Source organism: Gymnodraco acuticeps, unplaced genomic scaffold (genome assembly GCF_902827175.1).
Source record: "Gymnodraco acuticeps unplaced genomic scaffold, fGymAcu1.1, whole genome shotgun sequence".
NCBI lineage: Eukaryota > Metazoa > Chordata > Actinopteri > Perciformes > Bathydraconidae > Gymnodraco > Gymnodraco acuticeps.
In genome coordinates, this window is record NW_022991187.1 from 1,029,955 (window position 1) to 1,056,619 (window position 26,665).

Sequence of the window (26,665 nt, forward strand, 5' to 3'; positions counted from 1 at the left end):
GAATACATAATTTAGAAAAAGCAGAGCTGAATACCACTGATAGGGCCATGCAGTATCTCTGAACTGTTTCAGAGGAGTGACAATGTTTCTTGTTCCATCTTTTTTTATTTGACTAATTAGCAAAATTCCTTATATTTTGTTCCATTAGGAGTCGTTTTTATGGTTTACGCCCAGCCAGGGGTGTATGTTTTATTTCCTCATGTTTCATAACCTATTTTCTGTCTTTTACTGTTACGCTGATTTAATAACAGTAAAAAGAAATGAGGCGTGAAATGCATGGACACCTTTTCTGGTAGTAGACTAGAAAAAGGTGACAATGCTACACTCAAATTGAGAATCTCAAGTGTCTTAAACAGCTGGGACTCCAATGGTTAACTCATGGATTTGAGACTAATCAAATCATCAATAAAAACGTCTCTAATTGCACACCAAGGAGAATGGATAAAGAAAGTGTCTTAGATAAGTGTAGGGGGGACAATATATACAGCATGGAACAAACAAAGCCTTGTGTGGGCGAGCAGGCTCATTCACTTGCACTGTTACAGTATCACCATTCAGTCTGGCCTGAGAGCCAATTATTGTCTCCTTTGTCCCAAATATACTCGCTTCTGTTGACTACTGACCTCACCCCTCCACACTGCACCAACTCCATAACAAATACCCTTCAGTTCAATCACGCAGCTTCATATTTAGCCCTAACATCTATCCCCACTCATCCACGCGCTCTGCTTGTCATCGGCCCACATGTGACCGTTTTCCTTGGTGCCGGTCGCCTCCCACAGCGACTGGGATTCCTTTATGATCTAAGGATTGATACTAGCAAGTAAAGACATAAAGTCGCTAAATTAAGACTCAAATGACCTAAAACACAGTGCTGCAAATCTGCATGGTGTAATTGAGCTTTAAAAAAAAAAGTGTCACCTAGAAATAATAGTGCATTGAGTGGTTGAACAAACATATGTGTTCAGAAGTCCTTCTAATCCTGAATTAACATTTTGGAAAATAGTTATTTTAGAGTTATTTGAGAGTTATTGTAGCACTGTAAGGTGGGTGCTCTTACCTCCTCTCTGCCCCAGAGGATTAGTGGTGATGCGTGGGGTCATGTTGGTGATGGGCACCATGTTGCCCCTGGGGGAGGACGTAGAGGTGGAGGTGGTGCGCCCATCCTTGATCTCGATAGTGAGGAAAGTCTTCATGTCGGGGTCTGCCTCTCCCTGGGTGACCTGCTGCTCAGCTGCTCTCCCTGGGGTCCCGTCTTCCTTTGAGTTACTGGAGGCATGCGCATCTTTTTCTGCTGGATGCCTCGTCCCGCCTACGGAGCTCTGCCATTGGCCGGCTGAAGACAGAGGTTTGCTGGCCACACCTCTTGGCTGAGGTACGGCCTGACTCTGGGATGCTGCGGAGGTGTGAGATGTGGAGTCCACACGTGGCCTCTCTGGCCTGTCTCCAGATGTGCTGAGGGATGCTCCTGTGTGTGTAAACATCTCGGTGGCTCTGGACAGATTCGCCTGGCTGCTGCCGCCGGAGGAGGTGCCGTTCCTCAGAGGAGCTTTCCTCAAAGCTGGGACGTTTGCGCTCTGGGTTGCTTCAGTGAATTTACGCATTCGATCGCGTACAGAGTTGGTTCGGTTGAATTGTTCCAATACCACTTTCTTCTCAGGTGCTGTAAAGACATAATGCATGGTGTTAAAATCACAGAAAAATACAGCACAGTCTGGATCTCTTCCACTATTCAGTCTGAATTTAGCAGATTTATGTTTTATCCTGCTTTCATTATATCCTCCTCCACCTAAAAAGCCCTCTACACATCCCATTCCTCCTTTCATCCTCTAGGTTTTGTTTCAGACGCTTTATTTTGCTTGACTTAACTCCCCCTGTTTAACCATCTTTCAGGTTGTATTTTTTGACTTTTCAGGACACGTTTCTTCCACTCTTTATTTTCCATTCTCTGATCCTTAATACTTTCAAATAATGTGTACAGAGCTCATGATTACGCACAAACTCTCCAGTGGAAAAATCCTTAGTGATTAGAGGAGAAGATATCCACTGAGGTCATCCTCCCAAATAAAAAAAGATGTGCTGCTCGCAAGGAAAACTGTTTATAATAAAATAGACACAGCTAACAGCGCTCTCCAGTAAAAGAAAGTGTACATTGTATAACATGCCCTCATCCCAGCACTCTACTGCGAGTGGCTCGATACGGTCCCACTAATGGCTCCATTGTCTTCATAAAGTGGAGTCCTACTGGGGATGAACTATGGTGCGATTGTTTTACCCACTTCAGTTTCCCTGATGAAGACGACGAGTGCAATATCATTAAACTAAGCCAAATTAATCTGTGCATATAGGTTTAGGAGCATTACAGGTGGGGTAGGTAATTCACTTCAGAAACACTTTTTGTTATATTCCATGGAATGCTCTTAACATCCCGATAGCAATGAATACATTAAATGCTTTGACAATAAATACATGAAAAAAATGCATCCGTGGAAGGGAAGCTATGGCGCTATAAAAAGCACGACCAATCATCTGAGCCGGCCCGGCTAAAGTAACTGGATGGCCTACCTGCCTGTCAGCCTTCCATCTGTGCACAAACTTATCTCGTGCCCTCTTTGGTCATGTGTGCGTTCATGTGTGTTGGAGGAGGGGCTCTGTAAGGAAGTCTGAAGGAAGGGGCAGATTTTTTTCGGCTGCGTACTTTCAAATTCTAGCGCACTCGAGCTGGTTTCTCCATTCTTACCTACCCCACCTTTAACAGATAATATTTATAATAAATATGCATGTTCTTTCCAATCAACACTACTGACACCAAACCTGATAAATGGACAACAATTCAAAAGAAAGAGATGTAGCAAATATTTATATTTGAGAAGCTGGAAATGACTAGTTTCTTACCAGAATCCTTTGCTTTGCCATTATTGAGGGGCAGATCACCGTTTATTGTCATCTAAAAAACAGAAACAAAACAAAGAAACATTATGGAACAATCAGTAGAGGAAGTATAAGAGATAAGGGGTTAGCATTAGGGATGGGAACGATTAATCGAAATTATTCAGGTATTCGAATATGATATGAGTTATGAATATATTAATTGTAATTTTTGTTGGGAGGGGTGCATAAGTTGATTACATATGATCAAATGGAATAATTCAATGTATATGACCGTGTCATAGCTAAATGTGTTGGGTCTAAAGGTGTGTTTTGTACCTGTCTGTCTGTCTGTCTGTCTGTATATTTTACGCATTTTTTTTTATAAATAGGATGTATACATTTCGGTTAACCGTTTTTTGGGGGGTCGAATATTCGAATATACATTTGCTTTCAAAATCCCATCCCTAGTTAACATGCACTATTTTTAACAACCAGAGCCACACACACCTTCCTAAAAACAGAATCAACCGGTGGTGTTTTCTTTATGTAACATTTGTGTTTGGAGTGAAGTGGTGGGCCTCTGTTCTTTTTTTGGCAGCAGAGCCATGATGGGCCCCAGAGTGTTTACATTACTCTCTGGAGAATGAGCATCAGCGTATCTTGCAGGGAACAATAAAAGAAGTCCGGGGCCAGCCTTGAGTAAACACATTTAGAGGAGCAACGCGATGGCTTCACGGTGACCCGAGGCCCCTAAATGGGAAATGTTGCTCAACAGTCAGTGCAGAAACAGCCGCTACGTACGTACGTGTGTCTGTACGTGTGTGTGTGTGTACGTGTGTGTGTGTGTGTGTGTGTGTGTGTGTGTGTGTGTGTGCGCGCTCTGGGCTGAAGAGAGACAGAACCTCTGTCCGCAGCGCTTTCTATCCCTCTCTGAAAGCAGGTGAGGCCGACACGTCGCTGAGGTGAAGCAGAGACACTCAGGTGCAAAGTTTGTTTGTGTAGCTAAGTAACACAAGTTAAACAGCACCTAACAGGGCTCCGCGAGTTGTGTTTATGGATGCCGATGTGACCTGGGTGTCACTGAAGAACGAGTGTCTGGGGTGGGATGATGGAAAAGAAAGAAGGAAAGAGCTTGGACTGTTGGTGCATGTTACTGTGAGGCTATGTGGTTCAACACCCCACTCTAGTGGCACAATTATAATGTGTACAGCCGATGTTAAGCTGGCTGGTTTTCATTTGGCCTCCCATCTGTGTCTATTTCAGTCAAGGTGTCTCAGTAAGACTTGGAAAACATCTACATTGCCCCATTTTCCTTTCTTAGTATTCAAATATGTTTTGTATATATTGTTAGTATTAAAAGACGAAAATTACTTAAAACTTGGGGAAGTATCAGAAATTCTTATTGTTTTATTTGGTAAACATGCTTTGATTATCGCCATGCTCATTAAACTAGTCAGTGGCCCTCCTGCCCTGTTTGGATGCTGTATTTATAATGTTTTTCTCCTCAAAGACAACAAGTTCATACAAGAACTGTGCACTCTACCTTTTTTTTCTGGAAGTCAAATGTTCCCTTGATGCTGTCGTCGAGCAGGCCATTTGCAGGATCTTTCCGGGATAAGACGGCTCCATCCGGCTGCTCCTGGTCGATGATGCTGTCCTGTTTGGACGGAGCCTGAAGGCTGGCTGGACCTTGACTTACGCTCTCAACTTCTGAATCTGTGCTGTAAGTGGAACCGCTCGTGGCTACCTCCACATCCTCTGCTGGACCCCTCTCCTCAGAGGACACACTCGCACTAACAGATGTCCCCGAGTCCGTCCGTGACAAAAGCCCAGCGCTGTCTGAAGCCCCGGAGCCCAGACGGGGTCTGACGCCGGAGTCTGAGACATCTGAACCCAGTCTCTGCCTGATGTGGGTCAGGGAGCCGACGCTCCGCTCTGAAGCCCCAGAGTCCAGCCGACCTCTCTGGAAGGGACTCTGGCTCCTGTCCGAGGCTCCAGAGTCCAGCCGGCCTCTGAAGGCTGAGCCCTCGCTCTTCTCTGAAGCCGCAGAATCCAGATTGGACCTGGAGAGCCCAGAGATCGCACTGCGGTCTGACGCTGAGGAGTCGGACCTCTGACGATGAGACAGGACGAGGTCCGGCTCGCTGCTCTCAGCCTCTCTCTGAGGCTGGATCAGCAGCGCTGCAGGGCCATCGTCCTCCTTCCCCAGGTGATCCAGATCCAGCACCATGCCTGAGCTGGAGCCTGCAACAGGAAACAAATTAAATCAAAAAGTAATGAAAGCCTTTCTGTACCTTGTAGCTTTCCTGTTACAAAAAAACGGATTCTCATATTACTTTTTCTCTCACACTAGTAGTGAACTTCAGTAAAAAGGGTGTTATTGTCAGTGAGTAAAGGAAAGCAGTAGGTGGTGAAGTATGAGATTGATGTGATGGAAATGAAATACTTCTGTGGGTACAGGCCAGGCTAGAATATACCACTAAGGATCACAGAGGAGGCACGTGGAGACATGAGGGGATGAAGGCATTTCCTCCAGACTGGTCTCAGTTCCTGAGCAAGATTTGTGAGATTGTGTCGGTGGATGTGCGTAGAATAGAAGGAGGGGTCAAGACTAAAGAGAGCGAGTATGTGGCTAAACCATAGGCGGTATGGAGGAAGTGGGGGTGAAATAGAGACGAGGACAAGTACTTCCCCCTCCCCTCTGTCCAGGCTCACTGCTCCTTCTCTCCTCAGGAAACCACACTACAAACAACACAGCGCAGCCCACATCCTCCCTCTGTTACAGTCTCTACCTCCAACACCCTATGGTGCTTCAAGTGATGGAATATCTGAGGTTGTATACGTACCGCAGATAAGGAAAACATGTATCAGATTCCCACATCCCATGAACACACCAAAGCATGAAAACAGTTCTGTGTGACCTGTGTGTGTCTGTGTTAACACTGCAAACAAATGGGGTTCAGGAAGTATGCAAGGCTGTCATTTAAAAAGCAATCAATTAACGTGACCAGCAGCCGCGGAAATGCCCTTTAATTTCCAGCAAGACAGGAAGTTCACAGCTTTGTTAAATCTACAGTAGGTAACTTTGTAAACAAATACTTTAGATATTCTTGATCTTGCCTTGAATTTCGAAAATGGCAACCTGGGTCGTACACTTTTGAATTGTAGGGCTAAACAGTACACTCAAATATATTTCTGAAATGATCTAAGGCGTGAAATAGGCAATTCAGTTGCAGAATCTTGAATTATATTTGCTAATCGTAGTTTGACCAGTGATTGACCCTGACACCGAGTTACTTATTGATCGTTTTAATTCTGCATGTCAAAATCTTGAAATTGCCATAAGGAGCATTGTTTCTCTTCTGTCTCATGCATGACTGTCAGTATATACTAACATTTGCAGCAAATTGATCTAAAGTATTTATTAAATCTTAACAAATCACAGAAAAAAGACGTTTGCTAATTTGTTTACAATCAATTTATAAATGGAAGCAGGATGTTGATTAACAGACCAGATGATTATGTAATACAAGCTGGATAGATAACGTAGTAATGATACACAATTAGGACAACAAATGGCTGCCAATCTCACATGTGACACAATGGTCTGCTAGACAGCAGTGTCTGAATCTAATGAGGCACTCAACCCAAATGCAATTACTGCTCAAAAGAAGTGAAAGCCTGAACAAAGCACTTCTTTTAATAAACGTATACATTATTGTTCATGTTGTGCCATTGGGAAGCGGTCATGTCTATTGTGTAGCGATTTCTTGGAAAATCCCATTGCTGCTGGATAATGAGAGGCTTGCTCTTAGCTCTGAAATAGCTACAAAAGCAGCCTGCGCTTGTGCACTCGGCTGCCAGTCAATATATAGGGCACAAACAAAGGCTGAGTAAGGGTTTTATTTAGCCCTTCACACCGAAGCAGTGACACGAGGAAAGCTTGCATTTTCCGTTGCTGTGAACTGGTCAACCAGCTTTTCTGACTCCACTTCGCCTGCTGATGCAATGACCCGGGCTCAACATGGGCTTATCACTCCGTGGCTTTTATTGTTACTAAAAAATGTTGTCTCATTAAAAGCATTTACTCTTAATAATGCAACCGTATAAAGAAAAGTGCTATACACCAAGCTGTACAAAAAAACATGACATTGCAGCAACCAATTATTGCAATTAAAAAAAAAAGTGAGTCTGCTTTAGAAAATCCTTTTAAGGTCATATTCCAGGGTTTCCAAACTGATTGGCTCGTAAACCTTCTTAGTGAAGCAATGCCTACTCTAAACTCTTGCGCAGGTTGCAGATGTCTCAGAGAAAGCACGGTATAATGATCAGATATCCTGCCTTGTCTCGAATATGCAAAATCCCCCAGATTTGTTGAAAGTTCCAGTTAAACCTCTCAGATTTTTCCTATCACCCCTTTGGGGGATTCATTTCTGGTCTAATTTTGGGATACACTTTTTGCACGGTATCACAGTTGCAGACCATGATGTTGTGTGAGTTTCTCTCTTTTGGGAACTCAAGGCACATTCCACTGATCGTCTCTCCAAACATTACATTTTGAAGTACTGCTTAACACATGGTCATTGAGGTAAATAAATATAAGCTTTTTGTCTGAGAGGTAGAGGTATGCGTTTTTTGCTGCATTCAAAAACCCCCCAAAAAATGCCACGCATGGTCCAAGACAATCTCTTATTTTCTGCTACTTTCTCTCTGCTGAGACACAGCCGCCCACTGAAGAACCACCGGCCCACCCTGTCTACGCTGTCCTTTCCCAACCACAAACGTCAGTGTCTTTGCTGCCTTTTAAAAAAAGGCACATTCCTAACCGGCTTTTCTACGGTGGTCCCTTGTTTGTTCACCCTGGTTTCACCCTGGTTTAAATTGTTAGGTAGGGAGTGGTAAATCAGGAACAGTGGGGAGTTTCTCGGCCAAGTTCACTAGACCTTAGTTCTGTTCTGGTATCAGCTTTATTTAGCAGAGGTGTGGCTGTTGGGTTTTCCTCTGTTGCTTCCCATAACCCCACCACCAACCCCAGACCCATGAGAAGGACACAGAGAACCAAGTCCAGGGCAAACCAGGCCACACAGAATGACACCACTATGGCCGTCTGCCTCAGGGCCAGGTTTAGGTCAGCCAGGCCCCGGGATTAAATAAAAGAAAATAAACTCTTTCATCTTCAGCCAAGGACAATCAAAGTTTGGTGTCCTATATCAGGGGCTTTTTCCAATATATAGTTTGCCATAGACTGTTTGATTTGGACAAGCTATACTGTACTGTAGATAGGTGTGTAACCACATTTGTGTCTCAATAATGCACTTTTGTCATTTTACAAGCTACTCATAGTCAGCTCTGTGCCTGCAAAGTGTCAAATTGAAGTGAAAGAAGCCCATTCATCCTCTCCTGAAGGTTTGCATTCATGATAGTTTATTAATGGTGTGGCTAACAAAGTGGTTAATGAAAGGACTTCACACCTAAGAAGCTAAAGTAATTATGCCTATGGCTGTGAGGTTCTCCAAACAGTTAATAAGGTTAGATGAATTAATATGACCTCCTGACCTCCACCTCAGGAGAAAGGCTCCTTCAGCTGACTATTTTAACAGGCAGTGGAGAGGAAATTGCATCGAGTCGGATGTGTGCAGTCATAAACGCAACAGAGGTGGTCAGTGTTGGCTTCGAATTCTTACCCAAACTTGACCTTTAGGTGAATGTTTAAAGCAATCCCAAAAGTGTGGCATAGCTAAACAAGATCTAAGTGTGTGTAGGTTTTAGAAACATTGTGTTAGTCAGCGAGTGAGTAGTTTGGCAGTGTTTCTCACCTTTTCTCTGCAGCTCTTTGCTTTGTTGCGTCTGCTGTCCCCGTAAATCCCGGATCTGAGATCGGACACGCTCCTGCTCACTGTGACCCTCCCGCTCTGTCTCCTGGAGAAGAAAAGTGCATTTCTATAAAAACTCCAGACGTATCATGCTCTTTAAATTGCTCAGGTCACAGTCAAACATCTTGTTTGAACCGATTGAATGTATATGTATAGATGTGTATGTATGGTCACATGTATGTGTATTGAATGTATATATGTATGTTGATATGTATGCATATGTACATGTGTAGACATTTGCAATTTCAAACAACCCCTGTGTACTTTTTCGTTTTTATTTTATTTTGACTAATTGTGTTTGCTATTTCATTTGTCACTTCCGGGTCTCTAAAAATATATGATTTGAAAAACGGTACTTGTATTATAATGAGAATAAAAAACTAAAATTAATAATAATAATAAATAAATAATAAATAATTGCTCAGGTCACGATGTCTTCAGGTTTCTAATCAGAACAAACTGCCAACTCATTTCTCTGATTAGAGTAAAACACAGTCCTCTGATCATCTGTTTCAGGTCAGCTGGAGATCATAACAGTCTTTTGTTGGAGGTTGAGGTCAAATCTTTCAGCTATGATGAGCGACATGTATGGACAGCTGGAAAAGTAATGATCTGTTTTATTTTCCATTGTATGGGTCTGAAGGAGAGAGCGAGAGATGCCCAGAAAGGAGCCGACAGATACATTCAATGCATATCTCAGCTTCACAGCCTGATTTGACTCGAGTAGCTTCCTTCAAGAATACCTGCAGTCTGACGGCGGCATGAAATAAAACTTTAAACTCTATCCCTAACCTGCACAGATAGAGGAAAGTTCCATCAGGGTTGAGATCTCAGAGGAGAGGTAAGAGCATTTTGGCATATGGAGAGGTGTGTAGGAGAGGAAGGAGGGGGAGAGATGAAGATGCCGGCACTACTGTTGGGCCTCTTTCGCCTGACCTTGAACTACTCCACAGGAAAATCAGCTGCACAAATAAGGCTCCTGTGAGCACATGTGCGCACACAGACATACTTTAAAATCTGTCCCACACATATTTGTAATCCACAACTCACCAAGGACTTGCAAAAACGTTTCTATTAAAGGGCAAACAGCTCACTCAGGGCATGGAGCTTCAGGTGGTATGCTTCATTTTGTAACTCGTTTGAAATAAGGACTACATCCCAGCAGAAAAAGGTGATGGACTCTGGGTTAAGAATTGTCCTACAAAAACGTGAGAGGGTCCTGAAAAAGCATATAGGACATGACCTTACATACTTAAAATATATTACCAGATTTACAGGCTACTTTTACTTCAAACAACTTCTGAAAACACATTCAAAATCTCACAAGCAAGCAACAAAAACACACAATGTGTTGTCCATGTGTACACTGTGTAATTCTTAAAGACTGGTACAGTTTTCAGAAGCAGCTGCAGAAGAGAGTATCTTATAAATCACACCTTTGTGTTTGTAAATGCTACACACACACACACACACACACACACACACACACACACACACACACACACACACACACACACAACACACACACACACACACACAACAACACACACACACACACAACACACACACACACAACACACAACACACACACACACACACACACACACACACACACACACACACACACACAACACACACACACACACACACACACACACACACACACACACACACACACACACACACACACACACACACACACACACACACACACACACACACACAGGTGAGAAAGGATTCAAGACGTTCTGCTCGGTTGATTGTGACCTTCCCCACCTTGAGCAGATTACAGGGCAGAGCATCTCTATCGCTGAAGAGAAATGTAATCGGACACTGAAGCAGGAGACAGCAGCACAAACAGGAAACCTGGAATAGCACTGCTCTGGTTATAAACAAATCCACCACACCATTCAATGTTTTATAGTGAAGCTGAATAAGATTACTTTTTTTTTTGCTGAAATCGTGAAATTCATCTATATTTGTGAAAGGAATTCTGTCTTCATAAGAAGCCAGCAAGTGGAAATAATACATGTGGCATCATAGCAGTTTGAATCCACTTAAAAAGGTGCTCCAATGTCATGTGTTCCCATACTTTCACATGTTCCATATGGTGCTTAAAGAGAGGCCGCACAAATTGTGGGTCGTAAAAAAAAAGTCTTCTCAGCTTTTAAACTTGACGTTGAAATGTTGCTTCTGCAGACTGGGAATTTAGGGTAATGCTCAGTTAATGAGTGATTACAGTGTCTGATGAGTTTGTAGGACACAAACAGTCTCCTGCATCAACATAAAAGACTTGAAGGCATTACAGTGTAATAATGCGAGAGGTCACTCACTCTCCTTCTGAGTGGAGTCACTCAAAGGGAATTGTGTTTGAGCCATAAACACAATTAGAGAGGACAAGTCTTTCCTCACCCGCCCCTCCTCTCCCAATCCTGCTTCTACCAGGAGTCAGACAGACAGCCGTCATCTCACAGCTCCCACTAAACCACAGGGAACATATTTCTCACAGACAGCGAGGCAGAGGGGAACAAAGTGAAGATAAAGTGGAACTGGAGATGCTGCCAGTCACCAGGCTGTCATTAGCGGCTTCCCTCTGGCCCCAACCGTGAAGACCTGACAGAGGGGAACCGACTCTGACACCGAACCACTCATCCCATGTGGCCTCAGGAGCCTGCAGGCTTTGGACTGTAATTGCGAGAACTCAAACACGTAAACACAAAAACAACTGTCCTCTCTCGTGACCACAGCGAGGCGTCGGCCATCTGGATTCCTCTGAAGCCTCAACTCCACCAGAAAATAACAACAATGAGGCTGAGGAGGTGTGTACCTCCTCCAACCATCAAGTCACACAGCTGAGATCATCTGCAGATTAACGTTTTTAAATGCTCGAGTTTTCAATGAAAGTCAGATCCTTGGCTACATTGGTATGGTCAAACCGTTTGAGGGTCTTCTGGGTGCCCACGTGGGAGAGCGGAAGAAACCTGGCGGCTCTTTTTCCATTACTGCAGCCTGAGGAACCACACACTCGGATTACCTCCAGTAACTGAAATACAGTAGCCACACACACACACACACACACACACACACACACACACACACACACACACACACACACACACACACACACACTTCTACTTACTGCACATCATCACATGCCAATCTAAGCCTGCTCTCTGGTGTTTTCTTTCTAAATGGATCAACTGTACTTTATTTCTCTCAGCCCAACTCATCTCAAAAGTCAGATAAAACCTCTCGAATGCAAACACTAGTCCAGTTTAAGACCGTTAAACAACTCTTTCCTCAGGTCTCTTCTTGCAACATGTTTATGATTAGATCAGAGAGCAAACAGAACTGTCTGGAGCTGCAACACCCGCCTACCTGTGCTCTCCCAACACACCTAGATAAGATGGAAACCTGTAGCCTCAGAGACACTGCATACGGCGTTAAATGACAAAATAATTATAGTTTTAAAAATGTAAGATTTGTCCTTAACTTGAATCCCAATATGTCCATGACCCAGTTTCATGCATGATTAAGGTGTCATTTACAGCCTAAGCGATAAACTGTCAACTTAAGTGATTAGAAATGATCTAACTCTGCAATAAAACGTTATGTACACAAACCTGAAAGGTAAACAGAGAGGCAGGTACGTCCCATTCTCCAGCCAGAAAGAAACAAATGCAGGTTGAAGAAGAAAGATGATTAAATGGCCTTTCAGTGAATACAAAAGATAAAGAAAGTCTGGTTGGTCTGCGACAAGCAACAGCAGAGAAAATCTGAATGACATTTACCTTTTCCTCTCTGACCCGACTGCCTCTCTCTCTCTCTCTCTGCCTCTCTCTCTCTCCCTCTCCCTCTCTCTCTCAGCAGAACCCCTCTTGAGTCAGGACGTCCGCTACTCTGACGCTCTACTCCCTCAGCCACATCATACACACACAAACACCACCACTAACACCACTCACACACATAGTACCAACAAGCCACTCCCTTGACTTCCCCTCTCTCCCAGTCTGTCTCCAAAGTGATCTGACCCCCACCACACACACACTTTTCTTACAGGTTAAAGGGTGCCTGGTTGACACATTAACTTCTGTGACACACCGCACACACATTAACACACATTTTTGTCCTATATTTTCATTTCTCTAACTGCTAATATACTTGAGACCAGATGAGATATTTTACTGTAACAGTACCTCCTGTAAATCATTGAATATGTTGCACTTCTTTATCCTTTTTCCTACTGGCACTTTTTTGTACTACATACATATAATTACAACATTTTACAAGCTCTTACAGTATAAGTTCTCTCATATCCTACAATGAGCTGAAGGAAACTTTTTACTGTACGTCAGCTATCCTTGCCTGCCATTAAAACATGGCTATTAAATAGAGTCATTAGCTTCTAAAAGGTGTTGGATTCTGGTCAATTTGCATATACATTAAAGTCAAATTTACGACTGTTTTTATTTTTCCATTAAATCTCTATTTAATATTTCTAATTCTTTATTTAAAAATACACAATGCTGTATGTATGCACACACAAATCTCAATCTAAAAACCAAAATAAAAGAAAACCCACTAAATAAACAGACATGAACTCCTAAGATTTTCCACCTTAAGTTTTTGTGTCTCGAGTTGTTGAGCTGGTGTATGTTTCAAGCTGCCGCCGGTGTGCACATATTGCGTGTGTGAGATGGCTGCAGCGGAGGCCTATCTAGGACCTCCATCTGCCACGGGACAATCGCACGCAGCTCAAAGAGATCCGTTGCTGTGATGTGAGGGAAGGAGTCCTGCTGCTGCTGCGTGTTGTTTTTGGACACGTCCCCATTCCAGCCAGACTATAGGCTTCTGAGGCACAGCTGGTGGTCGGTCTGTATGTCCGTCTGTCCGTCCGTCCGTCTGAACTCAGCCGTGTTGATACATGTAGTATTGTGATTCTGAGTGTTCTTCAGTATTGCAATACTACAAGCTGAAAATCCGCTCAAAGATTGTAGGTCAACCTTTTCAGAGACTCCATGAATCAACCTACTAGACTGAACAAAAATATAAACGCAACACTTTTGTTTTTGCTCCCATTTTTCATGAGATGAACTCAAAGATCTTAAACATTTTCTATATACACAAAATAACCATTTCTCTCAAATATTGTTCACAAATCTGAAAAAATCTGTGATAGTGAGCACTTCTCCTTTGCCGAGATAATCCATCCCACCTCACAGGTGTGGCATATCAAGATGCTGATTAGACAGCATGATTATTGCACAGGTGTGCCTTAGGCTGGCCACAATAAAAGGCCACTCTGAAACGTGCAGTTTTGCTTTATTGGAAGGGTCTGGGGGGGTCCGAAAACCAGTCAGTATCTGGTGTGAGGGGTAGGGGTAGGGTTAGGGTAATGTTGTGAATCGAGTGGCCCATGGTGGTGGTGGGGTTATGGTATGGGCAGGCGTATGTTATGGATGACGAACACAGGCCACTCGATTCACAACATTACCCTAACCCTACCCCTCACACCAGATACTGACTGGTTTTCGGACCCCACCCCAGACCCCCCCAATAAAGCAAAACTGCACGTTTCAGAGTGGCCTTTTATTGTGGCCAGCCTAAGGCACACCTGTGCAATAATCATGCTGTCTAATCAGCATCTTGATATGCCACACCTGTGAGGTGGGATGGATTATCTCGGCAAAGGAGAAGTGCTCACTATCACAGATTTTTTCAGATTTGTGAACAATATTTGAGAGAAATGGTTATTTTGTGTTTATAGAAAATGTTTTAGATCTTTGAGTTCATCTCATGAAAAATGGGAGCAAAAACAAAAGTGTTGCGTTTATATTTTTGTTCGGTGTATAACATATTGAGGCTGACCAACATCATCTTTGACCCCAACCATGACCTGAACAGCGAATATGGATTGTTACCTTAACATCGGAGATACAGGTTCCACGATTTAATAAGGTCAGACTGAAGCATTCCTTTGTGCACCAGTCAATCTAATGTACGTGAGAGGGTCTTGAGCATGTTTCTCTCTTCAGTGATTGTGATGTTTGGTTAAATGTTTGTTCCCTTACATCATGTCTTAATATTATCGTATAGTCGTAGCCCTCCAAAGTGATGCATCACACCACCTGGAGCTCTCAATTCCTCTGCCACACAGCGCTGCTATCTCACAGGAAATGAGGTAACAGGGCTTGAACGTCACAGCATCCTGTGACGTCAGAATACTGTCATTGTGTCCAATCTGCATAGAATACACACACGAACGCACACTCAGACGGATACTAACAGCCTTTCATTTCTACCCTTTACGTCAGGGTGCCTTCACACGAACCACTAAAACTCAGATAATGCAACTGATTGTGTTTTCCTTACAAGAGATGATATGTGTTCCTCCAGCCCCCTTAGCTCAAAAGGCTTGAGTTGCAACAACAGTGACCACATACAGTAAGAATGAACTTTGTTGTTCTTCACAGAAATCTCAAACACTGGAAAAGGAGCATTCATCAGAAAACTGTGATCAAACACAACAGATAAGATAACATCTGGCTCCTGGCAAACTCTCAAACTGCTAAGCCTCACGTCTTCTCATCATGTTTGCGGCATCAACCTTATAATTCAATCTGTTACGCTAGAAGAGATAAAGCTTTAGCTCCGCTCTGAAAACACAGTTCATTATCATCCACTAGAAGGCTGAAGAGGGATTCAGAAACACATGATCAAAAGTGGGTTATCAAATCAGATCAAATTAAATTAGAAGTCTTTAAATCCTTTGAATTCTCCCTCAAAACTCTACATTTCAGTAAGCAGCTGTCTGAGGGCTAAAGCCTGTACAGAGAGATGTGTGCAAAATGACAGGTTCTGGTAGACTAAGCCGGGTGTTAAGTGAAGGCAGTAAATCGTTTTTGACAGGCTCGAAGTACGTTTTGTCTTTCTCCTCATTCTTGGCCAAATCTGAATTAGGACGTTAAGAAACAAAAGCACATTCTTTGCTCCTTGGCAGCCGAAGCATGTGTGTATGTGTGTGTGTGTGTGTGTGTGTATATATATGTATATGTATATGTATATGTGCGTGCGTGTGTGTGTGTGTAGCCACATTCATGACAGTGTGTGTGTGTGCCTCAATTCACAATGCCTGTTGTTGCATTCTTCGTTGTGGCAGCACAGAAACCTCAGCGGTCTCTGTTGCCATGCAAACAAACTCTTACAACCGCAAATTGGTCTGTGGTGGGTTCATTTTTGCGAATGGAAGCTGACACGAGTGAGTGTGAGACTAGAGACAGTGTAGCCATCACTACCAACGTGACTTTTAGACTAATATTCAGGATAAGGCAGGATATTTAATAATTTCTCCTCACATCAATGACTCTGCTGTACTCACCACAGTTCCCATGGTGCTCTGGGGCTCCACACTCTCAGACTCCTGGCAGCGACCCGGAGCTTTGACCCGCTCTGCAGACCCTAAAAACACACAAACAGCAGGAGTACAATGACTGAGTGAAGTATATTATCCCATGTCAAAACTCTGGTCCTTTGCTCGTTCTCCTGGAAGGGGTTGCTGGCAGAGATAAAGCATATTTACTACAAATCCTATTAGTGGCAGCCATCAAGTGCACTACGTTTACTGTAGATGGTAAAAACCTGAACACCGCACATATAACGACTGGACCCTGAAAGCTGTACCAAATGGAAAGAAAAGCTATCTCATATGCCTTAAGGCTTCAGAAATCAACATTTAAAAAAAGGGATGGATGCCTGTTATGCCTCTGCAACTACAACAATGTAGTGTTTAGTATATACTTAATTTAATAGTATCAAGGCCAAGTCCCCTAAACCATCGTACATAGTTATCTTCATTTATTTGTCTCTCCCATTAATTGTTATTATTTATGACTATGCAGGGTTTGTTTTTCCTCCTTTACAATTTGTTTCATTAATTAGTTTTGTCTGCTGTAGATATTGTTTTGATCTCGTCAATTCTTTCTGTGTTATGTTTGTACAATGACCTGTATGTGTACGCTGGGATACTAGAAGTGTTTCATTATTTGAAGACGAAAAAGTATGTAAATATGGCAATTGTGTATGTTTGTTAAAAAACAAACTTGGAAATTGAAAGATAAACTATAGTAATTTGCTAATTGTAGGAGAAGAGAAAACCCAGATGGGACACAGGGGAGGTGACCGAGACAGAGAGATTATCTGAGGAGTCCTGACTCACAGTGATGGAGCCTCACATAACCCAGACAGCGCTAAGGAATGACAGGAATCCACTATCTGATCCAGGTAGATCTGCCACAGAAACCATGACGACCACAGACAGCCCGCTATCTCTCCCACTTGTTTTATGCTGCATTATCCCACCAGTGTTAAAAAAGTATTACTATAAAATGAAACTAGCAGTGAAGGAGTTCACAGCTGATCCTTTACCTGTAATGTCAGCGCCCTCATCAGGCCATTTGGGGGACTTTTTTTTAGGTGCAAAAATGTTAACTTTTAAAGATTGAAGCAGTGGTTTCCAACACAAAGTGTGCTAAATGAATGCCCTTTAGGTCTGATATACGTTGCACGATTTCCATCACCCAGAACATAGCCGAAGTATGTATGTTTTAGTGTGACATATTTTAACTGGATCTTTAAAACACCATCTTGAGACTCATCAGTTAATTGTGTGAACTACCAGACAACAGTGACAAAATCCATCATCATTTTATGTTTTCGATTCAACCACCGCTATCGAGTTTATTCTAAATCAGTAAAAAATATAATCCTAAATATTTAAAATAGAAACTACAACAGCTTGACTCCATTTCATCCAACAGCTGGTCTCACCTTGCTGCTGTTCATCTCTGATTTGTCGGATGGTTGCTCTGATCAACTTCCTCTCCTCGTACTCGCTGGCGGTTCGGAGCTTCAGGCAAAACACACACATTACATTTCAATGAGTACAAGCATGCAATGTCACCATCTTTTAAGATTTTTGGCCGGTTTACACTCACCATTTTGGTGAGCTCATCAATGTCCTGGATTGATTGTAATTTTTTTGACAGGACGTTCAAGTTGTCGCTGAAATCAGGTTAGAGGAGAAGACACAGAGATGTGACTGACCATCAACTGAAGCTCATGCAGCAAGTAACACACTGGGATATCATGGGATCTTAAAATGTCCCAAAACAAATTGTGGCTTTCACCGACTCTTTCCTGAGTCCCCTGAGCATGTGAAAGGCAGCAGTAGACAATTTCAAGATTACACAAACACACACAACGAGAGGAAACACATCAGAAGAAACCATATCAAGCGTGGAAAAAGTGATTTGACAGCAGTGACACAGTGCGTGACTAAGGCTGGCCTCATCCTCCCCTATTGTCAGCCTCATATTGCTCAGTTTTATGTTGCTTTCTATTACTCATACGCTCCTCTCATCATCCTCCTTTTCCTCCAGTTGTTGGTAATAAAGGATGTGTGGGACAACAGAGAGGAATTTTTCACATTCCTCCAACCGAGAGGCACGGGATAATGCAACTTTCAGACAGGTTTGTGTGTGTGCATGTGGTTGTGTGTGTCTTAACACATGCAAGAATGTGGTACAGTAGGTATGCTTTCTTTATAAGGCTTTATTCTTGCAATTCAAGTCTTCTGAGAGGGAATGGAATTGATTAGGACCGGCAGCTGGTAGAAATCAGTGAAAGAGACAGCAGCAGGCCGAGAATCCTCTTTACATCCAATAGCATTACTTCACAATCTAGCACTACCAGACCTTAATCAACACCTTTTGAAAGACTTAGTTAATCCTGACCTGTAGAGCTCATCTCAGACACAGAACAAAAAGCATCAAAGATTAAACAATGGTTTAAGGATATAAAAAGTGTTTTTTCATTTTCAGAATGTAATGTCATTTTGTTGAGATTTGGTATGTGTTTTGCCAATAGCTAATGGTATTACAATTTCAACCCTTCTCATAAGGAGATTCACATTTTAAACATTGGAAATTGAAGCCAATCAGTTGTTGAACCTTTGCCCAGATGGTATTTATCATCCCAAATTAAATTAATCTCCCCAAATTATTTGAATAATTACTTTATCCCTGTTTTAACTAGGAAAACAATGGAGTGAACCCAGGGAGCTCCCTCGGCCTAATACAGTGGCCTAGGTTTCAATTTGGCTATAGAAAACGACAAAGAAATGTCTTTCAAAAAGAAAGTAGAAAAGGTTTGTTGAATATATACATTTGTCTGAACCTCTTTAAAATACAGACAATCCCAATTTACAGTACAATCAAGACGTTTTTCTATAATAACTAAATCATGTTTATCTTGTTGTTTCTCATTCAGTTTGCTAGTTTGTCAATAAAAAACGTTTTCTGGCCAAGGTGTCACTCTATCCGAGTAATCCATTATTCCCATTGCTCAGCTGAATGACAGGAGATGAGACTTGTGTGTAACTGGATTAAAGTAAATCAATAAAGACAAATGGATGAGCTCAGAAAACTCCTTCAATCTGACTCTCATAAGAGTTCATGTAACTTCAGGACACGTACTTAAAAGGGAAAGTATTTACCGTGAAATGTGCGTTCAAACTGGAAAATGGAAAATGTACTCTGGTTGCAGTTTGCTGTCCCATATGATTTGCTGACTGGAAATTGAGGAATGCTGCATCTGGGTTTTTCGAGTGTTTTCTCAGCATCCCCAGTTCACCTGGCCTAGTGCAGTTAGTCATTAGGACAGGTCTCTGTAAGTGTGTGTGCGTGTGTGTTGCAGGAGTGTGTGTGTGTGTGTGTGTGTGTGTGTGTGTGTGTGTGTGTGTGTGTGTGTGTGTGTGTGTGTGGTCTTACCTATGCTGGTTCTCCTTGTCCTCCTGCTGGATGATGCGTGTGGGTCGAAACCTCTTGCTGGCCAGAGCGGCCTCCATGTCCTCGATCTCCCTCCTCCTCAACTCCCGGATGGCTGAACGGATGACGCGCCTCTCGTCCAGATCCACGGTTTCATCCAGCTGCAACATAAGAAAGATAAACAAAAGAAAGCCATGAAGACAAATGCAAATGTTTTGAAAAGTGTGCTCATATACAGGAGCATGCCAAACATGTGGCTTGATAAGATTAGCTACTCGCCGCTCTTATATTTGCATATATAAGTGAGTAATAAGGAAAAGCTCCACACCGTTTTATAAGAATCCACTGCTACAGTGAAGGGTCACAGGCCTGTTCTCAGTGTAAGTAGGGCGGTGAATACACAGAACTGTAGGGCTCAAAGTCAAAGCTCCAACTTCTTACAGTCGCCTTTTCTTGCCCTCTTTAATTATCATTGTCAAACAAGGACAATAACGTGTTTGTTTACAAGAAGGGGCCGACCGAAAGCCAAACTGCCCTCACACACAGATGTCTAGAGTAGCCTGCAAAGTTTTGTGATCTAGCCGAAGAAGTAGTTTGGCTTTAGGAATAGCAATGCTGGTCTGTTAACTGAATGAAACTATTGGATGCAATAAACATGCAATAATGGCAGTGTTTAAAGATTGGTTAATGAAAAAGAAACCTCTTGAAGCTGATTCCAAACACAGGCTCATTTTACAATGATGAACGGCTAGCTACACATTATCTCTTACTTAGTATTCTCTGGTGTATGATGTCCAGACAGTATCAGACTAAATGTCCCTGGCTTAGTTTTAAATGTCTAACAGGGTCAGCAGCACTGAAGTAGGGCTTATTGATTGGTGATGACAAGTGATCGGACTGCACTAATGTGAAAAGACAGAACAACACTGGGGAAGAGAAACAGGCTCAGCAAGAAGTGTTATAAGTGTTCAGCTCTCCAGGTCGACGTATCGCCCAGGTTTCTTCTTCTCTGGCTGTAACTCATCTTGGTTAGACAGTAGCCAGGCAGCAGGAGGCCCTAAATATTGACACTCAGAGCCATGTCATCACTCCGAGTGGCTATTAGTTAAGGGGTTTATTTTTTCAAGCAAAAGAGGAGTAATGAAGGTGTGAGTGTGTGTTGAGCATGCCTGCAGACAGACACAGCAGTCAGCTGGCTCAATGCTTTCATGTGAGCGACAGCCGCTAGCATGGGAGGGTAGAGGGAGCCCTCTCCTGTCAGATGAGAGACAGATCTCTCTTTTGGTCGACAATGGGAGCCTGTCAACACATGCAGAGATGAGCGGCTCCTGCTCCTCTGGCAGGCTTCATAAGGCTTCCTGCTGTACCAGTTAAAACCTGCACAGTGGAGACACTAACCTTTGCATGCCAACGGGTGTTTTACTACAGGGAGCTGTGGGTTTAAAAAGGGGGTTGATGTGCCCCTCACCCCTGCTGGGATTGAGAGGAGGGGTGGGGGTCTAACGAGAGATGAAGAGGGCCCATGGTTTTGAGGTCTCGCTGTGGTTTGACAAAATATGCAGCCGAGATGCACTCGCTCAGAGGGGCTCGCCTATATGCTATAATTTGTGGAAATCCAAACTGCTGAGCCGGCTGAACATAACGGGTAAGAGGAGAACTTGCTCAGAAAAGGCAGGAAGAAAGAATATGAGAAAGGAAGAGAACGGGAGAGATGGGAAAGTAAAGCCGAGAGGGAGAAAGGATGACAAAGAGAGAAAACTGAAAGAAGCTGGACTCAAGCATGCCTATAAATGGGCAGATGAGAGCTGGGTGGGAAATGGCCTCAAATGGGTCATTCCTCACATTCCTGCTGACTCACACGGAAAGAGATGTGAGTGAAATCTGAAGAACACACACACACACACACACACACACACACACACACACACACACACACACACACACACACACACACACACACACACACACACACACACACACACACACACACACACACACACACCACACACACACACACACACACACACACACACACACACACACACACACACACACACACACACACACACACACACACACACACACACACACACACACACACACACACACACACACACACACACACACACACACACACACACACACACACACACACACACACACACACACACACACACACACACACACACACACACACACCTGAAGGATTGTCATAATATGATTATACAACCAGTACACTGCCAAGTTTTAGGACCGACTGATTTATTTATTCTATTTATTTTATCTTTGAGATACAGAAAGGCCTTGGGCTCAGGCCTCTACTAAAAAATAATAACTTCTGCTTAGAGTTCAAACGTCAAAGCAAAGTAAAGAGGACAAAATAAAAAAAAAAATGGATGAAAAATACAGATGAAAAACATGCGCAGGTCAGCACATTGACCTTTACCCCTATGCTTTGACCTGCTCTAACACATGATATTTCAAACGGACCAATCAGTGCACAGACGGCTGCACATGGACTGTGTTTGGATTGGTTGAAATATGTGTACACTAGATTCAACTGTCACAAATCCACCAGCAACTGTAACTGACTTTTCCTTTACATAATTGAAAAGAGGAAAATAGGAAAAAGAAGTTGACCTGATAACTGTCCTGCACAGGAGGGCAACGAGTGGGCATTTTCTCAAGCAAATAAAACACACCTTAAACTTGGGCGCCTGCCAAAGAAAACAGAATGACTGTTAAAGAACCAGACACGCAAACACACAGAGTCCTCCACATGACAGTGGACTCTACTGTGTCAGTGGGAGTAGAAAAGGGAGGGGGGACACAGTGACAGCACCTTACAACATTGACAGTTCCCAAAGGCATTTTTCAAACCTGACCACAGCCCAACGGTCACTGTGGCTCAAAACAAAAACCGCACTGTGACCCAGAGGAGAGCAGCCGTTAGAGCCGGGAAGCTTTTCATGTTCCTACTGCTAACGTACGAGTCAGAAATAACACTTTTCAAAATAGGTCACACCTATTTCGTGAAATCAATGCCGTCATTTAGACGTCACCGAGCTATCCGCACCTTTTACGACGTCGGGCGGGGAGGACCTGTCTGCTCTGCCAACTGAAGACTCATCATCGACTGTGAGGAAGCTGCTGCCACACCTGTCTGCCTCGAACTCTGATATACAAAAGATAGGAGCAGGATGAAGGTGGTGTGAACGGGGGAGGAGAGGAAATACAATCCTGTAGAAACTTCTACCAGGCGATGCTTACGAATGAGTCTTCCCAAATCCTTTTACTCATCGACAATTATTACGTTTTTTAGCAGAAATTGTGGAGTGGTGAGGACACCAAATTGTTTTTAATGTTTCATACGTGGGCTTGCTAAGGCTTGTAATGCACTGCTGGTCGCCTTGAGTCACTTCCTGCCGAGCAGCAGCTCTGTATGGAGTCAAAACCTCAAGCCTATATCCAAGACTTTCGACAGAAGCAGCTCAATCCATCACAGCCAATTAGAGAGTTCATGGTTTAGCAGTAATCCCAACCAGCTGGTGGGACACTCCTAAAACACAGCAACACCCTCTGAACTCATCTGCTACACATGACACAGATTGAAATATTATCATTTAAGTTGAATTTATTGGGACACACATGGAAACAGAGAGAGAAGTGGTCAAATATGGCAAAAACTCAAGGTTATTCAGGTGGTTTGAATTGACTAAACTACCATTTAGTGGGTCTGCCATCTATAGCTGAGCTAAACACACATGCTGGAACAACTACCTGCGGGTGCAGCACTGCACCAGGATTATGATAACCCTGTGGAAGTGAAGAGAAGCAGACCACTAAATTACTGTGCAAATAAAAAGAAAATGTACACGTTCAGATTTGTCTTAATTACACACCCCTCTCTTTTACTTGGAATGTTTATCCCTGCAAATAAAACAGTATCTATTAATACATCACTTATGATATCCAAGCTCTGTTTCAGTTTAGATATGTCTCTGTAGAACAAGCTCATTGAGCTGTATCCTGTAACACGTACTTTTTGGTACCACAAAACAGATAATCTAAAACTGTCAAATACTGAAGGTTGGCAGGGAAAATCCGGGCTCATGTTTACTTACTGATGATATTTTTGTATTTGAATACACTTATTTAAAAAAGGACTTCGGATTTTGTAGAAAGAAAAAAGGCACAATTTCCAATTCCAAACCCAACAGACTATGCATGTTTCTCCAGTTGTGTTGTTTGCTTTACAAAGGTCAGGTCAAACAGCAGTGTGTGGACAACTTCTACCTTGACACACCCACCCAGTCCTGTCTGGCCGCACAACAGGCCGAGCCCTGACCTTTTGACTATTGATGGTTGTTCCTGCGCCTCATGCTGTTTCTCTGCTTAACACATTGTGAACTATGACATGTTTCCTGACACAAACAAAGGAGCTTGTATACTTTTTGAACAAGTGTGAGTCCACGTGCACGAGTATAAGTGAGAGGTCGGGGCGTTACTGTGTTTGTGCATGAAGTGAGGGCTACAGTAATAATTTCCAGAGCAGGCTGCAGGTTAGAGTGCAGCCAGGCAGCAGATCGGATGAGCGCCTTAAACTCACTTCTGTCAAGCACACAAGTGGGTTTGTCCTTATATGGGCACATGGGACACTCCTCGTAGCGGAGCTTGAAGTGGATTACCAGCTGCTACTGAGAACGCCAGACGCTTACACAAATTGAAAAGGAAACAAATAAAAACAAGTGAGCAAGACGGAAAGGATGAGAAAGTTCAAAAGTATTTTTATCAGCCCGGACTCGCTTTATTGGCTTGCTTTTGGGAAAGGGATCAGGTTGAAGCCTATAAATCATTTCTCACTGCATCAAGAAACAAAGCATGCGTGCAGCCAGCCGGCCGGCTCACCACACCCACACATAAATGGGAATATAATCAGGATGCATAAGTGCGCTGCAAGGCATGGGACTCCTGGTTACTGAAGAGTGAGTTTCAGGTACCTATCGCCTGAAACATTAACAAAGAAACAAACCAGATTCAAGGTTAAAACTCATTGCGCTACAGAGCAGATTGAGCCTTCATTGTGCCACGAAAAGGGGGAGTAGCTGTACAATATGCATGCCAGGATGAAAGAAAGTCTACAGCACATAAGGTTTGTGAGTGTGGCTACACGTGTGGGGAGGCATAACCTTTATTAAAAAACTGGATGGTTGCACAGAGGCCCAGAGCAGACCCGGGGAAACACTGTCCCCTTCACAGTTGAGGTAGCAGGCATAAAGAACGGCAGCATGGAGGAATGTACGTCTATCGGGGGGGGGGTCACAGGCATCAGCTCCGCTCAGTAAGCCAGTAATGATGCCCTGAAGACAGATCTGACCTCACATGTTGCATGTTACAGACTCATGCTCATAGTAGAGTCTTACATTAGTGCTGTGACTACACACACGGCTGGATTAATAAGTACACACGACTGTGCACACAGGGTCAGCGCTTTGATGGGAAATACAATTCAAGATCATTGAACTTCAAAAAGTTGGTGCATTCACATGATCTTGTGAAGGTTGGGTTGGGAGCTTGTTTTTCCAACTATGGCGTGATCATGAGCTTTAAGTGGTAACGTGGAAACAACACGGACGCTACGAAGACAATGTGTTATTGCTCAGAGCAACATGTCTCTACTGTAGGCTATTTTTATTATATGTACAGCACTTTGGCTCGACCAAAAATCGTTTATAAATGTGCTATATAAATAAAACTTGATTTTATGTTGATAGCAGTTTTAAGACTTGAGAGGGCACCACATAAATCGCCACCACATAAATAAAAGCACAAATGCCCTATTTTGGAAAACTACTTCCATATTGTGTACTTGCTTGGCCCATGCTACAACCTTTCACAAAGTTTCATGAAAACTAGGGCCAGTTGTTCCCTAATCCTGCTGAAAGACAGACAAGCGTTAAACCCCCGCCGCCAACATAAACACCTTGGCGTAGTTAACTCCTCTTATCTTGTAAGGGTCCACAGTAAAACATATTTCTCTTGGGCTTGATAAGCCCCGTCTGAGAGAGGTTTTGGCCCATTCTAGCTGTCTGGCTCCACACACACACTTCGTCCCCTCTGAGTGTGTCTCACTACAGAGTCGCAGGTCAGGTCACAGAGAGGGATCCGGGTCGAGGTAACTGTGGCCCACAGTTGGGAGCCTCATCAAAACGGTTTAATGGGAGAAAATCTCATTATTTGCCTAAAAACTGCCAGAGCTGTACAATACAGACTTAAAACCTGCATAGTACACATGCAAACACAGTGTGAACATTATTTGAGCATCCATTTACTTTGAAAACAGTCTTATTAACGGTCATTTCTCTCTGTGATCTCAAATTGTTTAACAATGTCGTTTTTTCTGCAATTGTTGCATAGTTCTTTCACATCGACCGACCTTCAAAGCTACTTTTTCCCCAAAAGCAGGATCTATTTTTTGTACAGCTTCTTTGTTTACCATTGTGTCTCATCTTACTAAATCATAGGAAACCCACAGAGGAAGGAAGCTGTCCACAGTTTGTTAGTACCTCGGTGGTCACAAGGAGATGATGTGATACAGAAGGACATATTTCAGTAGGAAAGAGTCTTCGTAAATAAAGAGAAGAGTGCCATGGATCCTGCACTTTGGCTGAACCTGTCCTGTGAGCAGATCCGGGTCACAGCAGGAAACAGAGCTTGATGAATCTTCTCCAAATATGGGACATCACCGGTCAGACCACAGCCCTACGTGCCCTTCTCTTTTGATTTCATGATGGAAAAGCCAGGAGGTTGAAGGGATTTCCCACAGGAGAAAACAGAGAGGGGGGGGGGGTTAAAGCACTTTGGGAGGCTGTGGACAAAACAGTTCGTTCCGATAGATCAAGTCAAGCTGACTCTGCAGAACCTTCAACAACGGGAGTGAGAGTCGCTCACCGACAGACAGACAAAACCAAACAAGGTTTAACAGATCAGCTATTATTATCTCAAGAATGCCACAAAATTAACAACAGAGGCCTGGAAAGCAAAACATCAACATCCGCTGGACGGTTCCTCGTAGATCTCAGGAAATGGCTCTTTCCG

General features: G+C 43.2%; 1 protein-coding gene across 1 annotated transcript in view; it reads right to left on the reverse strand.

Annotated features, from left to right (window-relative positions):
• Window positions 1-26,665, reverse strand: part of LOC117561031 (smoothelin-like) — a 59,423-nt gene that overhangs the window by 15,340 nt on the left and 17,418 nt on the right. The window contains 8 exon segments of the mRNA XM_034238228.1: window positions 1,061-1,663; window positions 2,896-2,947; window positions 4,415-5,115; window positions 8,688-8,790; window positions 16,123-16,202; window positions 17,571-17,649; window positions 17,738-17,804; window positions 19,571-19,728. Coding sequence (XP_034094119.1) covers window positions 1,061-1,663; window positions 2,896-2,947; window positions 4,415-5,115; window positions 8,688-8,790; window positions 16,123-16,202; window positions 17,571-17,649; window positions 17,738-17,804; window positions 19,571-19,728 — 1,843 coding nt within the window.